This window comes from Helobdella robusta (genome assembly GCF_000326865.2).
Source record: "Helobdella robusta unplaced genomic scaffold HELROscaffold_31, whole genome shotgun sequence".
Classification (NCBI taxonomy): Eukaryota; Metazoa; Annelida; class Clitellata; order Rhynchobdellida; family Glossiphoniidae; genus Helobdella; species Helobdella robusta.
The window spans coordinates 2,064,974-2,085,586 of record NW_008704544.1 but is presented as its reverse complement, the minus strand read 5'-3'; the positions used below and the strand labels follow the sequence as shown (position 1 = coordinate 2,085,586).

Genomic DNA, 20,613 nt, shown 5'->3' with positions numbered 1-20,613 from the left:
AACTAATGAACTCTATAAGAATGTAAATGTCAATGAAAAAACTGGAATACAGGAATTAGAACTCTTCTTGTTGGGTCTTCAACTTGGAATATGTTTCTTGGCGTTTTAATCGTACAACTTCGACGTGTGTATCCGATGGTGATGTCGATACAACTCCAATAAATAAAAAAAATGAATCACAAAAATCGGAGCCTATGGAAATTGCAAGCTGCGTGTGAAACTATACCAATGAGTATAGAATCCAGCAAAGAACCCTAGGTCGACAAATAGCACAAGAAACAAAACAACGAGGCGGATTCGTTTTCACAGAACCCAAGGCCTGTTTTCACTGGGCCTGTCTGTCAGTCGGTCGGCTTTCGCACAACCTTGGCCTGTTTTCACTGGGCCGTCGAGTCTGATCGGCTTTCGCACGACCAACACAAGACAACAAGAGTCAGAACAACACCGGTAACAAATTGTGCGTCTTCAGTACGCGTGCGAAACTATGCCAATGAGCATAGAGTCTCGTACTGAATCCACTTTTGAGAACTTAAGGCGTTTCTGAAACTATGCCAATGAGCATAGAATCACGCGTTAAGTCTCTAAGATACCAGAAAAGGCACTGATTACTCGAAGCTGCCTAACTAGTGAACCCAAGGCTGACTCTTTGAGAACTTAAGACGTTTCTGAAACTATGCCAACGAGCATAGAATCACGCGTTAAGTCTCTTAGGGACCAGAAGAGGCACTGATTATTCGAAGCTGCCTCACTAGTCAACCCAGTTTCTTTAACTGGTGAACCCAGTTTCTCTAACTGGTGTACCCAGTTGATCTCTCAAGTCTTTTCACACCCTTCCTTATCAAAACAAAATTAGATTTTGTTTCGGGTGTTTTAAAACATAAAAATCTACAAGGCATGTCCAATTAATCAGAAAAAGTACTAATTAAATTTTAAAATAATTTATAATAATTTATGACGTCATCTAAATTGCAAAACAAAAAAAATACGTTGTCACCTATCGAGTAAATTAACTTGCACCATGCCCCCTATCGAGTGAATAAATTTCGCGTTGAAAATTTTGCAGTATTTTTAGTCAGCATTATTTAATAATTCTGACAATATATATATATATATAATTAATATAAATATATATATAAATGGCAAAACACTAGGATATGAACAAACAGTTTCTAAATTTGAAACAAAAGATTTTTTAAATGATGCAAGCGAAAGGAGTGACGCATCTTATTAACATGCAGTGCGCTGCGAAGAAATAAAATTTGAAAAATTAAAATTACTTTATGAATAATTAATCATTAAACAAAATATAGAGTTATGTAATATACACACACACTCATATACACACACAGACACACACACCACATACATACACACACACACAGGACCTGTGCGAGTGTGTAAATGTGCGTGTGTATATTATAAACATTACACTTTTAGATTAGACGAACACATGTGTAGTTTTTTCAAATTTATTTTTAAAATGATAATAAACAAACACGTGGGTCTGCCTAACCAGCAACTCGGTGAATGGGATTAGGCGTGACAGCTGAATTTTAATGCGCGGATTTAAATTTGAATAATAGGCTTGGCGGAAGTGCATCATGATGACGTCATTATTAAAACTTAATAAACAATCCAAAAAAAAGAACACAAGACAAACATAAAAAAGACATGAACAAAACATACAAGCATACAAGCAGCTATCAAACTTTTTAAGGAATATATATCGTTGTTATCATGTTGCTTTCTATTATTATTGAATAGACTCGAATTCTTTAAACATATCAAAGATCCGAGTCTTCAGATGAAACTTTGAAAGTTGTCACTTTCTTAAAAGGAGTGTGTCAATAAGCCAAAGAATAAAAACTTTCGTCTGCACCTTTCGCTTTATCTATTCTATTAGATAATCTAAAATAGCCTACACAACATAACGACACGCACACATACGTACACTTACACCCACACACACACACCACACACACACACCACACACACACACCACACACACACACACACACACATCCACATACACACATCCACATACACACATAAACCTTACATATGAGGTTATAACTACAGACTCACACGTACACACGCACGTACAAACACACATAAACAAACACGCAAACATTTACACACATATACATACATACATACATACATACATACATACACATTACTCGCTTTAAAAAAGAACTTAAAACATTTTTGTTTTCTTATGAGAGATGATGTATGTATGTGTGTGTGTGTGTGTGGGTGGGTTTGTGTGTGTGTGTGTGTGTGTGTATATATTTAATTTCTTTTGATTTAAAAACGGTTTTATTGTCTTGCCAATTGATGCTTGTTTTTTTTATTAGATAGTCATCTTATATATCGGTTGTTTCTATTTATTGTTTTTCATTTCTGACTTTACGTATTATTATGTATTATCATCTACCGTCGGATTATTGATTTATCCATATTTCATGTTGTGTTTAACGTTGAGTTCGCTTTTGAATTTTATTTAATTGGCGTTACATAAGCTCTTGTTATGATATATATATATGTGTGTGTGTGTGTGTGTGTGTGTGTGTGTGTGTGTGTGTGTGTGTGTGTGTGTGTTAAGAGTCTCTTCCATAATAGCTGATTTATATATGTGTCTTTTTTCTTCACTGGATTTCAAAATGGTTTGATTGTCATGACAGTTGATTTTTTATTTTTGATATTTGTTTATCACCTTATATCAATTGTTTCTGTTTTTTGTGTTTTGTCTTGGGTATTTGATTTTGCTTATTATTATGTATTATCCTTTAACTATTGATTTTTGATATGTTTAATGTGTGAGAGCGCTTTTGAATTTTATCTAATTAGTGCTATATAAATTATTGATTATTATTGATTATTGATACACATACAAACACACACATACAGGTAAGAAAACATATACTTATAAGTTCGCATTATTATTTTTAACTTTGAAATCAAAAAAATTTTTTTAGAGTTTATCTTTTTCAAGCAAAAATTATTTGCACTAGTGAAAGCTTGTAAAATGTAATGAGAATAATCTCAATAGGGAATGCTAGTGTAGAAATTTTTAACACACGCCGAGAAATTTTGTATTATTTTTTAAAAATTAGAAAGAATTAATTTTTTAAATGAATGGCAAGAATGCTATTCAACAAAGTATCTTCTATCTTGTGACAAACTCGCAAGATTTTTTTTCACAAAGTAGAAAAAACATGGTTATAAATTTTTTAGACACCACTTTTGCTGTCAAGCAAACAATGTCCGTTACCCACCCACACACACACACAAACACACTCACACATACACACACACTCACTCACACACACAAACACACACTACACACACACATACAAGGAATCACAAGGAATACAACTTACCGTACATTCAAGCTTTCAAAACACAAGGGGTGGGCAAGCATGAAAAATGGCATTACGAACGACCAGACCAAAAATGGGTGTTATAGATGGGGATCTTTTTGTATTCGGGCGCAGACACTTCAATCATTGCACCGTGCCGACACTTAAACCGTAATTTACATTTCTCGACTGATACCTTACTCTCTGCTTGTACTTCATATGAAGGTTGTTCTTAAAAATTGTCCACTCTATCATGTTTGCAAGACGATGCTTTTGTGACAGCATACATAAGAAATAAAATTTTGAGATACCCTATCAATTGAAAGATGAAATTTAATCCAAGTATTTCTTCTGCGACATAAAAAATGATCTGTGAACTTTAAAGGCCTCACAAATTGCACTCATACGCACGATGTATGAAATAACTTTTTCATCCGATAATAAAATTATAACAATTTTTTTAAATTTGATTTCTTAGAAAACTAATTCCTTTGTTTAACTTTAAAACAAGCTTTCAACTAACAATTTCTTAAGTCATCCGTTTCGTCCTTCACAAATGACACATACACAGCGTTAGCTACACACAGCAATTAAATTTCGGCACTTAGTTATACAGCATTATTATTACATTCACATTCATGTTCAGACGATTCATTTTCTTTCAACGTTTCACCATGCAGCATTTGTTAAAAAAACAGCATAAAATTCGTTGCGTGGTTTTGCATGGAAGTTTCTTTTGACAGGCATCAGCAAAAAAATTACGAACGTAGAAAGAGAAGTTTCAGTTCTAAGAACAAGGCCGCATCGTATCACCCACTTTTTTTTAGCTGCCAACCAAGATTAATTTAATTATTAAAAAAGTTTTATTACTTTTAAAAACTAAAATAAAATATTTTTTGTATAAACGAGGTAATGATTTTTTGCGATTTAGCTGGCTGTTTGAAATAGATTGATTGAACAGAAAGTAAGTAAAAGTAAGATTGACTATGTCGAAAATTTTAATTTTACATATTCAATTGTTTACACGATTGCTGAGATAAAAGTTGTTTTTTAGACTGAGTTATTGGATTGCTTGTATAATTTTAAAATCAATATTTACAGCGATAAATTAAACAAGCCAAATGTCTGAACCCCTAAACCGGACTAACGGGATAATCTTTTTTTTCAAATTCTATTATTCAAAAACAACACTTTTATTTTTTTAATTTGAGATTTTTTAGCTACTCGTGTTGTTGGCAATTTTTTGTTCTGTTTAACACTTTATTTTCTGTAACCTTTTCATCCCATCAAACAACCTTCTCTCCGGGTTATAATGATTTAACCGGGTGAAACATTTAAAAGCAGGTGAGAATTTAAACAATCTTCTGAATTCAAAGCGTCTACATGACTGTTCAAAGACGTTTTTAATTATGCAAAAGTGAAAAGTTTATGCCAAAAGTCTTAAAGGTTTTGGCCGGATACTAACTTAGTTGAAAGCATTGTTTTTTTTAGTAAAAACGTTACTTTATCTCCGTCATCTTCGAAATCGCAGTTTCAAATTTTAATCTTCTTTTGCATTCACATGGTGGGATCATCCAGTTTTAACATTCCACAAATAATGATTGGTGTTCACTTTTAGAAACCATTACAAGATAAATGTATCCATTTGAACATATATTTAAACCTAGTGCGTGCAACCAGCATAAGCAAATGAAATGTAACATTGGAGGCGCTGTATGATACAAATGCAGAAAGAGCATATGTGAAGAGGCCTCCACGCACTGGCTGTTTACTTTAAGTAAGCCGTACAAATGCACTCGTCCGCAATTTTAATAATTAAAAATCAAACCTTCTAAGAAAAGACTGAACTTTTTGTAAATCATTCCACCCAACTAAACAAACATTGTCGACTTTTGAACTATCTTACTCGAGTTCTTTTGAGAACGATGAACAAAATCAACAAGCATGCATGCACGACTTCGCTACAAATTAAATTGTCCTTCAATTAAATGTCATCTCAATACATCTCAACATAAAAATACATCTCAACATAAATGTCCAGCATAAAACAGAGCTGTAATTAAATTAATCTGTTGCTAGCAGGAGAAATTAACTGTTGAATAGCACTAAGCAGAGTTGGAGCAGATCGATTTACAACCATTCCACTCACCAACAGATTTCTTCGCGGCACATGGTGTGTACGTGCTCTCAGGCATGACATGAAACGTCAAACAGCAGTAGCAGCAGCAGCAGCAGCAAGACGAACAGAAATACACGGAGAAATATTTGGGACGACAGGCATCGCAATTGTTTTTTTTCTTGTTTCTTTGAAACCACGCTGACATATTAATTGCGTTTTAAAGAGAAAACATGTCACAACAGAAGAAATTAATAATTTACGTGTGCACCGACGATCCAGTTGTGGGTAACGAGATTTTTTGACAAGCGGATGAGGTAGGAATAATTTGGAAAGAAGTAAATTTGAAAAAGAGTTACCATAAGTTGTTTGACGGTGTATTTTGAAAATTTAAATTTATTTTGAAACTACAGACAGTAGTTGTCTACTAAATTCGCCTCGGCCAGTTACACTGACTTAAATATAGAAACCAATATTAATAAAAAAGATTAACTCATTACTTAGCATTGAAATGATTAACTCCCTCAAAAAATAGCGAGAAAAAAATGGTTTCTACATTATTTGGAAATAAAACATAACGCTGCGCCCACAAATAAGAGACTTTTGATTTTTTTTTTCATTTCTCAGAAGAAATTTTTTTCTACTTAGAAAAGTTAACAAACGAACTCTCGTTGCATCACTTAAAAATGACGTCATCATTTTAAAAAACATCTTTATTTTGAAAACATTTTCCCACGAAACTCAAAAGCCAAATTATTCATACAATTTTTGAAATGTAACAGCCCGCTATTTTTCAAAAAAAAAACAAACAAACATTAAAAACAAAACATTGAGAATAATAAATTAATGCTTCTAGTAAATCTTGAATAACTCACACCAACCGAACTCTCGGTTCCTTCACTGGCGATGCTTCCCTCTACATCTGTGCGTGTTAAATAAAACACCTACCTCATCTACGCCAAACAGGTAAAATACTTCGAAAAATTTTCAAAAACAATTCAAAAATATTTCCACAGAAGACAAACACACACAAAATCAACCACGTACAATAGAATCAATACATTTTTATATATCTAGACCGCTAGAAGCGTTTTCAATAGCAACAATTTCAATATAAGCTCTAGCATAGTGTATGGGATTTACTATACTCCAAAAAAGCTAGCGTGAAGAATAAAATCGTTTATATTGAACCAAAAAAATGTTTGTGCATAGAAATGTTATCAAATCATAAAAAAGGTTAAAGGTTAAAAGGTCATAGACTGCACAACTTAATAATCTACAGCGTTAAGTAGTTTCAATCGTGACTTAAAATCATGTAAATGAAACGTTTATAAAATATACAGAAAGCAAATGCTAAAATTGTTAATAAACCCAGACAAGCTATTCGTATATATAACACATAATATATCGCAGATGGTACAAACTAGAGATATTATGAATAAGCACAAGTATATATGTATATATATCCTATATAGGAAAGATATAGAGGAAACATTAGTGAAGAAATCAAACAAAAATGAAATAAAAATAGTATATATAAATACTATATATATATGTATGTATATATATATATATAACATATGTTAAATATATAAATATATAGATTGTATATATTGGTTATAAGTTCGCGTTCCAGTTGAATTATTCAATCGACCCATTTAAGGTTGAGGTTCAGTATGATGAAGCAGTAGATTTCAGTTAGCTCTTCTATCTGTAGCGGATTGAAAACGAAAATGTTTTTTTAGGTAAAAATAAATTAAATTTTATATATCTTAACGAAAATTTTGGTTGGAAGACATATTCGTATAGGATGTAACTCAATTGATAATTAATTAATAGTCAATTAATAATCTGACTGATGAAAACTGCTCATACAAACAGAACATACAAACTAATTTACCCTTGTGTCTTTGGACAGTTTAAATGAAACAAGTGGAGCAAAAAAATCTTGTTTACTCGAGTGAGATGAAGATGTTAACCATTAAACAAATTAATTATTAAACAAAGAAAATGGAGGAATTGATAGAGTCAAAATGAGTAGTTGCACTAAACAGTTTTAAGAGTCGGCTTTCCAGCTCCATGCCCAGTGTTGACGTCAACTTTTATGAAGAGAGGCTTCATCTGATTGTTACAATGATGACGTCATAACAAATTACGGTGACGTCATCATGACTTTTTGATGATGTCGTAATGATGAGTTTTCGATGAAGTCACAATTATTATAAATACAATAATAAAAGTGATAATAACGGTTTAAAATAAAAAACACATAATAATGTTAACCGATAATAATGACAACCATGAAAGAAAAATACACACACACCAACACACACACACACAAACCAACACCGACACACACAAAATACACCTGAGAAGGAATATCTCTAAAGACATGCTGCAGCTGAGCGATGAACTTGAGGGAATGGAGTGGAACGACCCGATCATCGTGATCACCAGTCAAGAGGAGGGTAGCAGGGTATTGGTGAGGGGGTTTGTGGTGGATGTTGTGTAGGGGCGAGTATCTGAAAAGTGGAGTTGTTTTACAGTGAAATTAAGTCGGGTCGTTGTGAAATTTTTGGTGGCGTTTGAAGGTCAACACGAAGATATGGTGGTGGTGGTGGTTGTGATAATCGGCTATTCTCATTACTTTATGCTACGCTACTTAATTCTGAGAACCAGATGCGTTAGCTAAACTTAAAATTTGTTTGATGAAAGTAAGAAAAAAACCATACAGCAGCAATCAACAAGACAATAAAACAAATGAATACAAGTATGTAGATGATGAAGACGACGACGACGATGATGATTAATATTGGTCGTGTTAATATTTTATAATAATAATAATAATAATAATGAAAATTATCTTTATATACATCGAAAAAACGTTTGCTAGCTAACTTAATGAGCGTTTGAAAATCCTCCTTGTTATCAGAGCAACCAAAATCAGTTGTCCAGGCATGTCCTATGGTGAACTTGTGGAAGCGTAGCATGTCCATCACACTGGAGAAAAAATAACAACAACAATAATAATAATAATTATTATTATTATTGTTATTATAATAACAAAATAAGTCATAATAAATAATAGAAATAATACGGATAAGAATAATAAGATAAAATTTTAGTTAGAGCCACCGACCCGACTTGAGCGATGGCACAGCCGAAGAGATCCGGTCTTTGATTTGCACACGCTGCCACTAGCAAGCCACCATTGCTACCACCGTTTATCGTTATCCTGGTTGGTATGTGTTTGTTTGTGTCTGTGTGTTTGTGTCTGTGTGTGTGTGTACGTGTACTTGTGTGTGTGTTTGCGTAGAGTTTAAATATAATTTGTTGGAATAAATTAGTCAATCAATCGATCAACCATCCAACCAATCAGCTAGCCAGCTAGCTGGCATCCAGCCAACCAACCTATCAGCAGAACAGTATTTGTTGTCAATCAGGTAGGTAGCGGCCATTTGAAAATCATTGAAAACATTCTGCTTGTTCTTCAACATTCCCGCCTTGTGCCACGTTTCACCATACTCACTGATGGTGATTAGTGATGATGATACTGATTGAAGTGATGACGAACTGACGCGCTGGTGATGTGAGCATGTGTTGATAGTCTGATAGGACAACGTAATGATATGATGATGAAAAGTTATGTGATGATAATGCGAGTATTTGTTGATAGATAAGATAGATGAGACAAGATAAAATAAAAAGTAGCGTGATAATAATGTGGTCAAATGATGTGACGATAATGTGGTCAAAGTAATGCGACAACGTCACTACTACCAACCCTCCCCCTCTGATGTTAGGGACTGCCAGGACCCCAGAGAGATGGCTGATGAAGACGAGACGACTGACGCTGAACGTCGGGCAGATGGAAATGTTGAAACCTCCATAACCGTACAGAAATACTGGATTGCTCCCGTCCAGTGCCAAGTTCTAATAGAGATGATGGAGAAGAAGATGATGAAGACGAGAATGATGAAGATAACGATGATGATGATGATAGTGGGCTGTACTTTTGAACTTGATACATTTGTGAAATAGTTTAAAAAAAAATTAATGACGTGAAGCCGCAAATAAGAACAACCTTTCTATGAACGATGAACATCGGAATCTTGACATTAGCATCATCTGAGGCTGAATAGAAGACTTGTTTGGTTTCAAACTGACTGGCGTCGAAACTTTCCAACTTAATTTCATTGAAGACCTGACGAAGATAACATTCACGAAACCTTTGAAAAAAACAACAAACGCCATTTGACGATGTAAATAAGGCGCTATATGGATGAAAAATTATTACTGATTATCGTTATTATTATAAAATATTATTAATCAACTAACTACCTTGCAGTCGTAACCGTCTTTGAGGTTGCAGTAATATATTATGCCGGGAGTTAGGAAGGAGACAAACTTGTAAAAGATCTTCAGTTGTCAGATGGATTGATTGATTGGTTGATTGATTGATTGATTGATTGACTATTTCGATGGTTGATTGATTGGTTGGTTGAATTGTTGATTGATTATTTCAATGGCTGGTTGAATGCTTTCTTGATTGATTAGTTGAGTGATTGATTAAATGGATTGATGAGTTGTTTGGTTGAACATTTGGTCTGCTTTTGAAATTATAATTAGATAAGAAATGCACGCATACGAATACACGCTTCTAAAGTTTAATAAAAACAAACTCAATAAAATCAATGATATACAATGTAATGATACATACAGGTTATATATATTTATATATTGCTATACCAAATAAACATCACAGTAAATACACACCACACACACACACACACACACACACACACACACAGAGAGAGAGAGAGAGAGAGAGAGAGAGAGAGAGAGAGAGAGAGAGAGAGAGAGAGAGAGAGACCTCAGTGTATCTTTTATCTCCAGAGAATCCTTGCACATCCCCAATATCCAAAGGAAATGTTGCAAGCTTTTCACCAGTTGTTAAACAGTGCACATACAGCGCGCTCTATATGGTGTAAAAAAATGTATCATATATCATTAATTATTGTATGATATGTATATGATACATAAAATTATAAATATATAAAAATATATATATATATATATAATAAAATATGGCATATATTTATATATATAGTATATAAAATTCATTATTTAATTATAATTGCCGAATCAGTTTTTCATTAATAGAGAATAATGTTAAGTAAACTTACAGCATTGCCAGTAATTTAAAACGTACATTATCACATCAGTATTAAGTATACTAACTTAGTACTAATGTATTATGCAAAAACATTAGCTGAACCATCAACCGACAATTATGTTAATGTTTTTGTTGTCTGTGCACTTTATGTAGCGCTTTCTTGAATAAAATTAACCAATTTCAAATTGGAAACATTAACAAATGAAACATTTTTACTGTGATGAAGCAATATTTTGAAAGGCAGATAGATATATGCAGTTAGTTAGTTAGTTAGTTAGTTAGTTAGTTAGTTAGTTAGTTAGTTATTTAATTAGTTAGTTAGGTAGGTAGGTAGTAGTACCTTAACGTCAATCAGATAGCATAGAACGAGTTTGTTACCGGCAACACACGAAGCCCACTGTAAAACATCACGTTCTTGCTCGTCAATCAGCTTCCTCCAGTTACTCTACAAAGTGATCACGACACATTGGTAATTATAACAATGTGTTGGTTTTTGAGTCTTGGATGATGATGAAGTCGATTTATTGATGGTTAATAGACAATGACGATGATGGTTAACTCTGGGCTGATGCTGATGTTGACTACTTAACTATACATATATGCCTATTTGGAGAGAGTAATGATTAAGATGATGATATGACGATAATAATAAATTGATGATGACGACGATTAAGCCGATGATGATGATGACGATGAAGACGGCAATTCACCTGGTCATAATTGTTGATGTCAATGTTGATGACTTTGTATCGAGGGGCATTCAAGTTTGTCTTGAATGTAAACAAGCTACCTTCATTTGTTATGTACTGTTTAGATTGTTCACGTCATCGTGTTGTCGGTCGAAACAATGTATGTGAAGGGTAAACTTAATGATGTAAATTTATTACAAAAAAAACAAATAAAAATGAAATAAACTAAAAAAAACAATTAAATATAAAACCAAATATAGCCCTAAACTAATGAAAAAGTCTCAATATGTTTAGAATTATCCTCTCCACAACATTGTGCGTCTGTGTATGTGTGTGTGTGTGTGTGTGTGTGTGTGTGTGTGTGTGTGTGATTTATACATTTATACGCGGACTAAGTGATACATTTCAACAACTAACATCATACTCTGCGTCAAAGTTATCGACAATCTTAACGAAAGGCAGACACCCTGCAATTGTAAAATAGTAAGAAGAAAATTAAAATTAAATTAGAATAAAAGTATAATGAATTAAAATAATTGACATGAAATATAATTATAAGCCAACCAACCACCCAACCAACCAACCAACCAACCAGCCAGACAACTAACCAACCAACCAACCAACCAACCAACCAACCAGCAAACCAACCAACCAGCCAACCAACCAACCAGCCAGCCAACCAACCAACCAACCAGCCAACCAACCAACCAACCAACCAACCAACCTTCAATCTTGTAGTCAATATCGGAGAGTTTGCATATGTAGAGTCTATTAACTGGATCACATCCCTCATGGATTGTGCAAACTACGTATCCACCACAATCACTTACTGTAGCACCTCTGGTGAAAATATTTGTGTGTGTGTGTGTGTGTGTGTGTGTGCGCGCGCGTGTGTGTATGTGGTTGTGTACGTTCGTACGGTGTGTGTATTTTCAAGTGGGTAAGTCGAATTTTTGCAGTAGTTATCACATAGAGACTATGCATTAACTTTTTCAAAAAAAAACAAAACTATTATCATTCTCACAGTTAGAAAACTTTTGTCCTAAAACTGGGGTCATCATCATCATCATCATCACTATCATCACCATCATCATCACCACTATCATCATCATTAGGACCACAGACGCCACCACCGTCATCATCAAGACTAACGTAGTCCACTTGGGATTATCTGGCCAGTTAGCGCATACAACGTCCACTGACTGGTCAGTCCCGATCTTGTGGTAGCACAGCTGCTGGTTGAGATTTGTGGTCACCTCTGTGCCATCAGACTTGCCGTCGTCCTCTGTCGGGTATATCTGCAATGGTATTTGGGGTACATTTTTTAAATAGATGTCTGTACTTTCTGTGCGTATTTGTAATTCGTATGTATATCCGTATACTTTTTCTGTTTCTAAAAAAGTGTACGTATTTTATATGTGTGTGTGTGTGTTTGTGTGTATGTGTGCGTGCATTTTTGTAAACATTTCTTGTGTATGAACAAATTTAATCAATCCTAATTATCCACAAAAATTAAATGATAAAAAAAAAAAACTAAAACAAAAAAAAGTGTCATGCCAAAAAAAAGAATGGAACAAACATTGTAAAAGAATCCTAGATTATCATGAGTCCACGAGAGTGAAGTGAACTTGCAGTGTTTCAGCACCTCTGGAAAGTCTTCCTTGCTTTCTGTACTCTTAATCTGAATAGTATCATCAAGCAGTTGCTAGAAACAGCCAGCAGTTCATGTAGTGAGAATAGTGCTTAGAGATTATGTGACAGTGAAAAAATGTTAAAAACAAATGTTTATCCTTGATAAATGACCAACAACCAGTTCAATGGAAACTTATTCTTATCCTTAATAAATGACCAGCAACTAACTGACCGACCTTTATGTAAACCCAATCAGACCCAGCTTCGCTGAGACCATATGCCAAATATTTCCCATCTTCCGAAAATGCATAGGTACTGATTGACGTCGTGCCCTCTTCTGATAACAAGTTAGGGTCCAAAAATACCTCGCTGGGGCCATCAAGGCATGACTGAACGTACATGACACTAGGCGGGGTAGTTAGGGATTAGTGTAATTGTTTGAGTGTAAATAGGTAGATGCCATTTTTGTTAAAAGTTGAAATTATCGGATGTTCAAAGTTTATAAAAATTTATATTAATTAATTAAATAATTAATTAATTCATTAAATAGTTATACAACCTTTGGTTTTGTAGGCCAGAGTTATAAAAGTAGTACCATTTATCTCCATGCTTTTGAGGGCACCCATATTTTGGATAATTCCAAAGTTCTGTAATCCTGAAATTTTTATATTTTCTGAAAAATTATCTAACATTTCACAGTCTGCAAGTATTTTTTTGCGATCAGTACTTTTTTCAGAATATAAAAAGAATTGAAAATAAAATAAAATAAATTTTATGTTTAAAAACATTGGCAATTTCTTTCTGACTCAAGATAATTTTTAATATTTTTGCACCGACCAGCCGGCCAACAAATCCGACCTCTTATTTAACTTCTCCCTGCACTCACAGCCTTCTAGGTAAGGAACGGTCAATTTGTTCTGGGCATGAACAAATTCTACAGTTTCATCTGAATATGGATCTTCTAACCATCTGTATGGGTCTGCTACCTTTTATTTTTAAAATTAACTAATTGATTAACTTAAAATGAATAATTGATTGATTGATTAATCATTAATGCATGTTTTAAATAATTTTTATAGTTTAATCTATTAATTTTTTTTATAAATGTCAGACACAAATACAGTACAGAGTTTATTGCAATATTCAAAATTAAAAGATGCAAATTAATAGCAATGCTTGAAACATACATGCACACACACACGCTCACATATATAATTTGCTTAACAAATTAATTAAATGGCATTTATTTAATCAACGAACGGACTACCAAATAAACAGATTAGTTCAAAGTATGCAAATCACATGATATGATGGTCTGCAATGTTATGGTGGTGCAATTATGTAAGTGTTTTGTTTGTGAATGTTGTGATGTAAACTATAAAGTTTTAACCGTTAAAACTTTACAGTTTACATCACAACATTAAAATTTAACGGGAATCAGGTGAAAGAAAAAGTTGTAATATTTTATTTATCCATTAATAATATATTTATATAATTAAATTAAATATTAAACTATTAAAAAATTTAAAATTGGAAAATTTAATTTTAATATTAATTATTAAAATTTTAAATTTTAAATATTATTAAATTAAAAAAAAACCTTGCAGCCATGATAATCATCAACAACAGTGTCATCTCTGCGAGCGCTTGGATACATAAACGTCGTCATATTTTTCATGAATTACAAATAAAATAAATTATATAATTTAAATTTAATTTAATTAAAACTGCAAATCAAACAAATCATCAAATTGCTTGGCGACGCCGACGACGGCGTAATTCCCCAGCAACTTATGATACAACTAATAGCCCAACCTGATACATTTTATTTCTTTTTAGTCGACATCATACATGATATCATGGATATGTATAATATCCATATATATCCATGCATGGTATATACAGAACACACACACACACATGTTAAAACGTAAAAAGGAATAAGTAGTACAAATCTAGTTTAATCTAATATAGGTTTTTATTAGCATAATCTAGTAGAAAACATGTGCGTTATGCGTAAGTGTGTGTGTGTGTGTATTTGCGTGTGTATCTCATTAACTTATTAATACAAATAATCGTTATTCAAATTTGAATTTACATTCGGAATTCGAATTCATTCACATGAGTCAGGGCTGTCTTGGGAATAACATTATTTCACATTAACTATATTCTTTTTCATATATTTCAATAAATTATATGTTCCAACACGCTTAAATATATCCATTATTATTACTACTTCCATACAAAAATGACTTCATTTATCATGAGAATAACTAATAAAAGGCGTCGTAATGGATGTATCTACTGATCAGAGAGCCAACATAATCACAATGAATCGTCTTTAGCTATAAGCTCCTCTGCAGCGCCAACTTACTCCACGCAAATTTGCTACAACTTTTGTTAATGCTTACGAGGAAATATTTAATCGTGAGTTATACATTTTCCATCTTTTAAATATATCAAAAAAATTATTAAGGATGAAAATAAATTTTTTTATTGATATAAAATTAGCGCTGGTTGTTCGTTTTACATTTTCTGCCATCATTAGCACAGATGAATGATGTAGTACGTCAAGATAGACACACTCATCATTATGTTCATTTCCGTCAGTCCGTTGGTCAAGTTAATTTGCATTCATCCACTATCTACTATCCATCCATCAGTAATGAAATCATTATCCAGATCGTTTCAATTATTTTTCTTGCGTTGTATATCATTTGGCAGACTATTTCAGTGCTATAAGCTTAATCATCTTGTCGTTATCATCGATATTATCACTCTTATTATCATTACCATTTTATTATCATCTTAATCGTCACTCCATCATCATCTTAATCATAATTCCATCATATTCCTCATCATCCTCATCTTCAGTTTCTATATTAGAAATACATTGCAATAGAAACCGGATACTTCTGCTGCAATGTCTCATTAATCTTTTCAACAAAGAGGCAGAAAAAAACAAAAAGATTTGAAAAGAAATATTTTCCATGCTGCTCCACAAAAAGCCATCTGTCACAATTTTTTTCCCTCTCTTTCTCTTGGAAAAACATTGTTTGTCACCTTTCCATTTTTTACATTTTTTTCGAAATTGTTTTTTTTTTGTTGAAAATTAATGTGTTTTTATTGATTTAATTTATTTTACGTTAAAAGGTTTTTTTGAGATTAATTTATTTTTGTTTTATGGCATGCATTAGAATATTTTTCTAGCTAGCAATGCTTTTTTCTATCAACTTTTGTGTGAAGTTCTCGTTTAGAAATGGAATTTTTTAAAGATTTTTTTTAATCATAATATGTTTTAAATTGAAATAATTGTTGTCAATTTATTTTTTATGATTACAACAATGATAGTAAAACAAACTCCCAGACAATTGTAAATCAATTAGATTTTACAGACAATACAAGTCGCAATGTACAAATATCTCATTTAGGATAAGATCTAAAAATTCTAGAGGATTATGGTGATGTTAAGGAATGCTAAAAGACATGATGATGCAGTATTGATGATTATGGAAGAAAAAATTAACATGGTAATACAAATTGAATTGGATAACAATGACTATGAGCTCTTGGCATTATGAGTTCGACATCTTATCGGGCTAATGAATATAATTAGTTGCAACCAGCATCACCATCCTCATCATCTTCATCACCAACGTCATGTTTATCATTATCAACATCATCATCGTCATTGTAGTCATCATCGTCATCATCATCGTCGTTATCATCATCATCGTCATCATCATCATCATCATCATCATCTTCATCACCAACGTCATGTTTATCATTATCAACATCATCATCGTCATTGTAGTCATCATCATCATCATCATCGTCGTTATCATCATCATCATCGTCGTCGTTATCATCATCATCATCATCATCATCTGAATGTATTGACAAGGGCTTGCGAACTTTTGCACCTGAAAAGAGCTGGAAATTGGAAAAATAAAATTTCACACATCCATTCATTCATCCACCAATCCATCCATCCATCCATCCATCCATCCATCACCTCATTGAAATCAGGTTTGTGTTTGTAGGTACGTGTTTTGTTGTTTGACTTCATCGTTCAGAAGTCAAACAAGAATCATAAATTTAATAGTTATATGATTTTAAATTCATTTTGATAAAATATTTATAAAAATCGACTTATGAATAATTTTTCTAATGCAAAATTTAAAACACAAAACATTCTCAATCATAATTTATTCCTATAATATTTGTGAAAAAACTTTTCCACATATTTTTCCACATATTCAATCGAAACGTAAAAACAAAAATTAAAAAAATACAAAACGAAAAAAGACCTTGTTTTTCTTTCTGTTGTTCAGCTTTTTGGTAGCCCTGCATTTTTTTGAGGGCGATGGCCTCCAACCTAATTCTGGCCCTCGGATAGTCTTGCAGGACATTCCACAGGTCGACCTTCGATAGGCAGAATAAATCTGAGTGGCCGACTGATATGACTGAAGCTGTGCGTCTGTTTAAGTATGTTGGTTGGAGGAGTTGTTGTTGCTGATGACGTGCAACGTGTAATTGTTTATTTGTTTGTTTATTTGATTGATTGACTGTTTGTTTGTTTGTTTATAAGAGTGTCTTTGTATTTGTACGTATTTGTGTGTGTATTTGTACTTGGACATGTAGGTGTACGTTTAGAACCTGTTGCTGCCCGTGTTGAGGATGCTGAGTTCGCCGAAGTAGCTGCCAGGTTTCAACGTTGCCAGGACGGAGCCTTCATCGGATAGAACTTGCAGCTTGCCTCGACTCACGACGTACATCTCGCGACCTATCTCGCCTAGTGATGCAACGATTAAAGATTCGTATAAGTTTTTTGTGTTTTTTTTTGGCTTAAAATATTTCATAAATATTTATTACAAATATGAAAATATATATATAGCAATTAAATTACTGAAAGCAAAAATTAACAAGTAAAATTCACATCTCAGTTTTTCTCACATAGGCACTTTGAATCTCAAAAAACAACCGTCGCATGTAGAATGGCGCTCTGCGTGTAGGTATTAAGATAGCGCTTCGGAGGGTCTATTTTTGCGTTAATTAAATATTGACAGTACCAGCTGCCAACGTAATTAACGCAAACATCACATACGTCACGCATACGTTACGCATACGTCATACATACTCTACGCATACACTATACAACACATACAAAATACATAATGTTCGGCCAGTAACAGGTAAGAAGTTATTGGCAGCTGTCAATTAAAATTAATTTTACATAAAGCGATAACTTTTTAAAAAACCATCGCACATTTGCATACAATTTTTTCCTGTCCTCCGACATACACACGCGAATATAACTTAATTACGGAAGAAAGTTATATTTAAAAATATATACGTACACGCGTTCAAAATCGCCGCATGCTTATCAACGCATATATAAAGAAACATATTCAAACACACGCGAAATAGACGCAAACTAATTCAAACAAAAAGTAAAACGCGTTAAAATACATTTAAACAAGATATATATATGATCAACAAAACTTGGTAATTACGGATACATGGATACAATCTAATCACCTAATCACACACACACCACACACACACACACACAGCACAAACACAAACACACACGCACACGTCGTCATCCAACAAGATAAAAAAATGTACATACCCTTCCTACATATGAAATCTCCAGGCGAGAATAGAACGGACTTCATGCAGAGGACGAGACTTCTTAGGAAGCCGACCTCTGTGTGTTGGAAGACTTCTACCCGTTTCAACGTTTCCAGGTGTAGGTGCAGTGCTATTTCAGATCTGGATGGCGGTGAATAAATGGAGATGAACTGATGGGGTTTTTGTTGGTTGTAAAGTATCTTTTTTGGGCTGTATCTTGTTATTGTCTTTTTTTGCTGTTGTTGTTATTGTGCAAGTGTTTTGGCAGTTGTGTTTAAAGAGATGTTTAATCTGTGTGTTTTGTGTCGTTCCGAAGTTACACGCAAATTTTATAACTGAAAACTAGAGGTCATTTGTAACCGGAGCTTATCAGGTAGCAGACTCAATGTAACGTCTTCATCAACGGCACTCTCTCCTCTCTTTTTGCCTGTCCATAGGTAGTCGAACCAGCGGATGACACGCAGCTGAAGTTGCTCAGGAACTCGCCGCGTCGTCATGTAGTGCTTTACCTGGTCCAGTCGTGCTGTGTGTTCATTTGTTTGCTTGTTCATATGTTTTTATTTGTTTGTTCGCTCGTTTGTTCATCTGCTCGTTTGTTCAGCAGTTGTTTTTTAAAGTTGTTGAATAATGAATAGCAAAATAATACGTTGATTAGGCGATTCGACATTAAGCATGGTACACAAAAATAAAATTTTTACTTTTAAAATCTTGACAACTTCAAAAATTTTTGAAATATGCCTCAGTGAACGTAAAACAACAACAACGATAAAATTTTTACGAGTCATTCCTAACCACAGAGCGTGATAATAAATCTTATCAGCAAACTTGTTTGCTAATCCTTAAAATAAAAATTTACACAGGCAGACAGCCATAGATAACTGGCATGGAACAACGTGCTAACATGAGAAATTTTTTCAGTGGAAGTTTCTTGGAGGCTGGAGACATAAATATTCATGTACAGTCAATGTTTGAATGTTATTTATGCCTGTAGGCTGATGAGTTATTTTTGGCTTTTTAACGATTTTTTGTTACTTTTTTAATTTTAATAACTTTCATTTGAAATGCTCACTGTCACACGTCCACACACACATACACACACACCACACACACACCACACACACACACACAAAACACTCTCCACACGCATACACACACACAAACTCACAATGACACGAACAACACATAAATACACGTACATACACTCACACACTTACACGCACATTTATGCTTCATGCCGAAAGGAATGCATAGAGAAAAAAATCAAGTCTTGGATGGATTAAGATTTTGTTTGTGGGAAAAAAAATCCAGTTTCTGCCACGGCGTTTTTGATGACACTTTTGAAATTTTTTACTTGCCTGCATTCTTTATTGCAGAGAATTTAAAAAAAAAAACTTTGCAGCCATCAAATCTCATTTTACAAAATTATCTCGCTTCATTGTTTGTCAACTTTCAATTCAAGACACATCCCAGAGAAGAATCTAATTGCATCATTTTCAAAAAATAGCAGACAAACAAACATAGGCAAACATAAACACACACACACGCGCACACACACACGTACACAAACAAATTTATACTTAGCAAGCCGCAGAAGAATCCTGAAGCAGGCACAAACAAAAAAATTTCATTTAAAAGTCGCACTGAAATAAAAGTCGAATTTACTTTATAACGAAATTCTGCTGTCAAATGAAAGGGCAAGATGGGCAGTGGTGTGGGCAGTTTAATGGCATGGTTAGCACTCCTTTGCTGGGTACATTCATTCCAATTCAATTCATTCACTCCTATTACTTTTTCATTCCTTTCGATGTGGATTTCTTTGTTTGGTGATTTGCCTACATAGGATATTAATTCATTTGTTTTTTAGTTTTGAGGTGTTCGGAGATTAACTGGAATTGCTTTTCCATATGGTTAGTTTATAAATATTATTTTCATTCATGTCATAGCCTCAAATGTTTATGAGACATTTAAAAAAAGTTTATTTCACAATAACTAGTTCAAAGA

General features: G+C 33.5%; 2 protein-coding genes across 2 annotated transcripts in view; both read right to left on the bottom strand.

Moving 5' to 3' along the window:
* Nucleotides 1–6,178: 6,178 nt before the first annotated feature.
* Nucleotides 6,179–14,644, bottom strand: HELRODRAFT_187164 (hypothetical protein; the record flags this gene model as incomplete). Its single annotated transcript, XM_009022425.1, has 21 exons — nt 6,179–7,033; nt 7,054–7,189; nt 7,531–7,599; nt 7,847–8,000; nt 8,377–8,478; nt 8,618–8,713; nt 8,890–9,006; nt 9,263–9,411; nt 9,563–9,682; nt 9,820–9,897; nt 10,352–10,456; nt 10,995–11,099; nt 11,365–11,460; nt 11,761–11,810; nt 12,068–12,183; nt 12,496–12,641; nt 12,923–13,024; nt 13,212–13,380; nt 13,535–13,630; nt 13,834–13,961; nt 14,576–14,644. 20 exons carry the CDS (start codon nt 14,642–14,644, stop codon nt 7,124–7,126), a joined length of 2,133 nt encoding a protein of 710 aa, XP_009020673.1. The 3' UTR covers nt 6,179–7,033; nt 7,054–7,123.
* A 2,528-nt stretch (nt 14,645–17,172) lies between these two features.
* Nucleotides 17,173–20,613, bottom strand: part of HELRODRAFT_82034 (hypothetical protein) — a gene marked incomplete at both ends in the record, with an annotated part of 8,970 nt that continues 5,529 nt past the window's right edge. Inside the window, 4 exons of the mRNA XM_009022424.1 lie at nt 17,173–17,455; nt 17,635–17,770; nt 18,611–18,753; nt 18,973–19,135. Of these exons, the coding sequence (XP_009020672.1) occupies nt 17,173–17,455; nt 17,635–17,770; nt 18,611–18,753; nt 18,973–19,135 (725 nt within the window). The remainder of the gene's footprint in view (nt 17,456–17,634; nt 17,771–18,610; nt 18,754–18,972; nt 19,136–20,613) is intronic.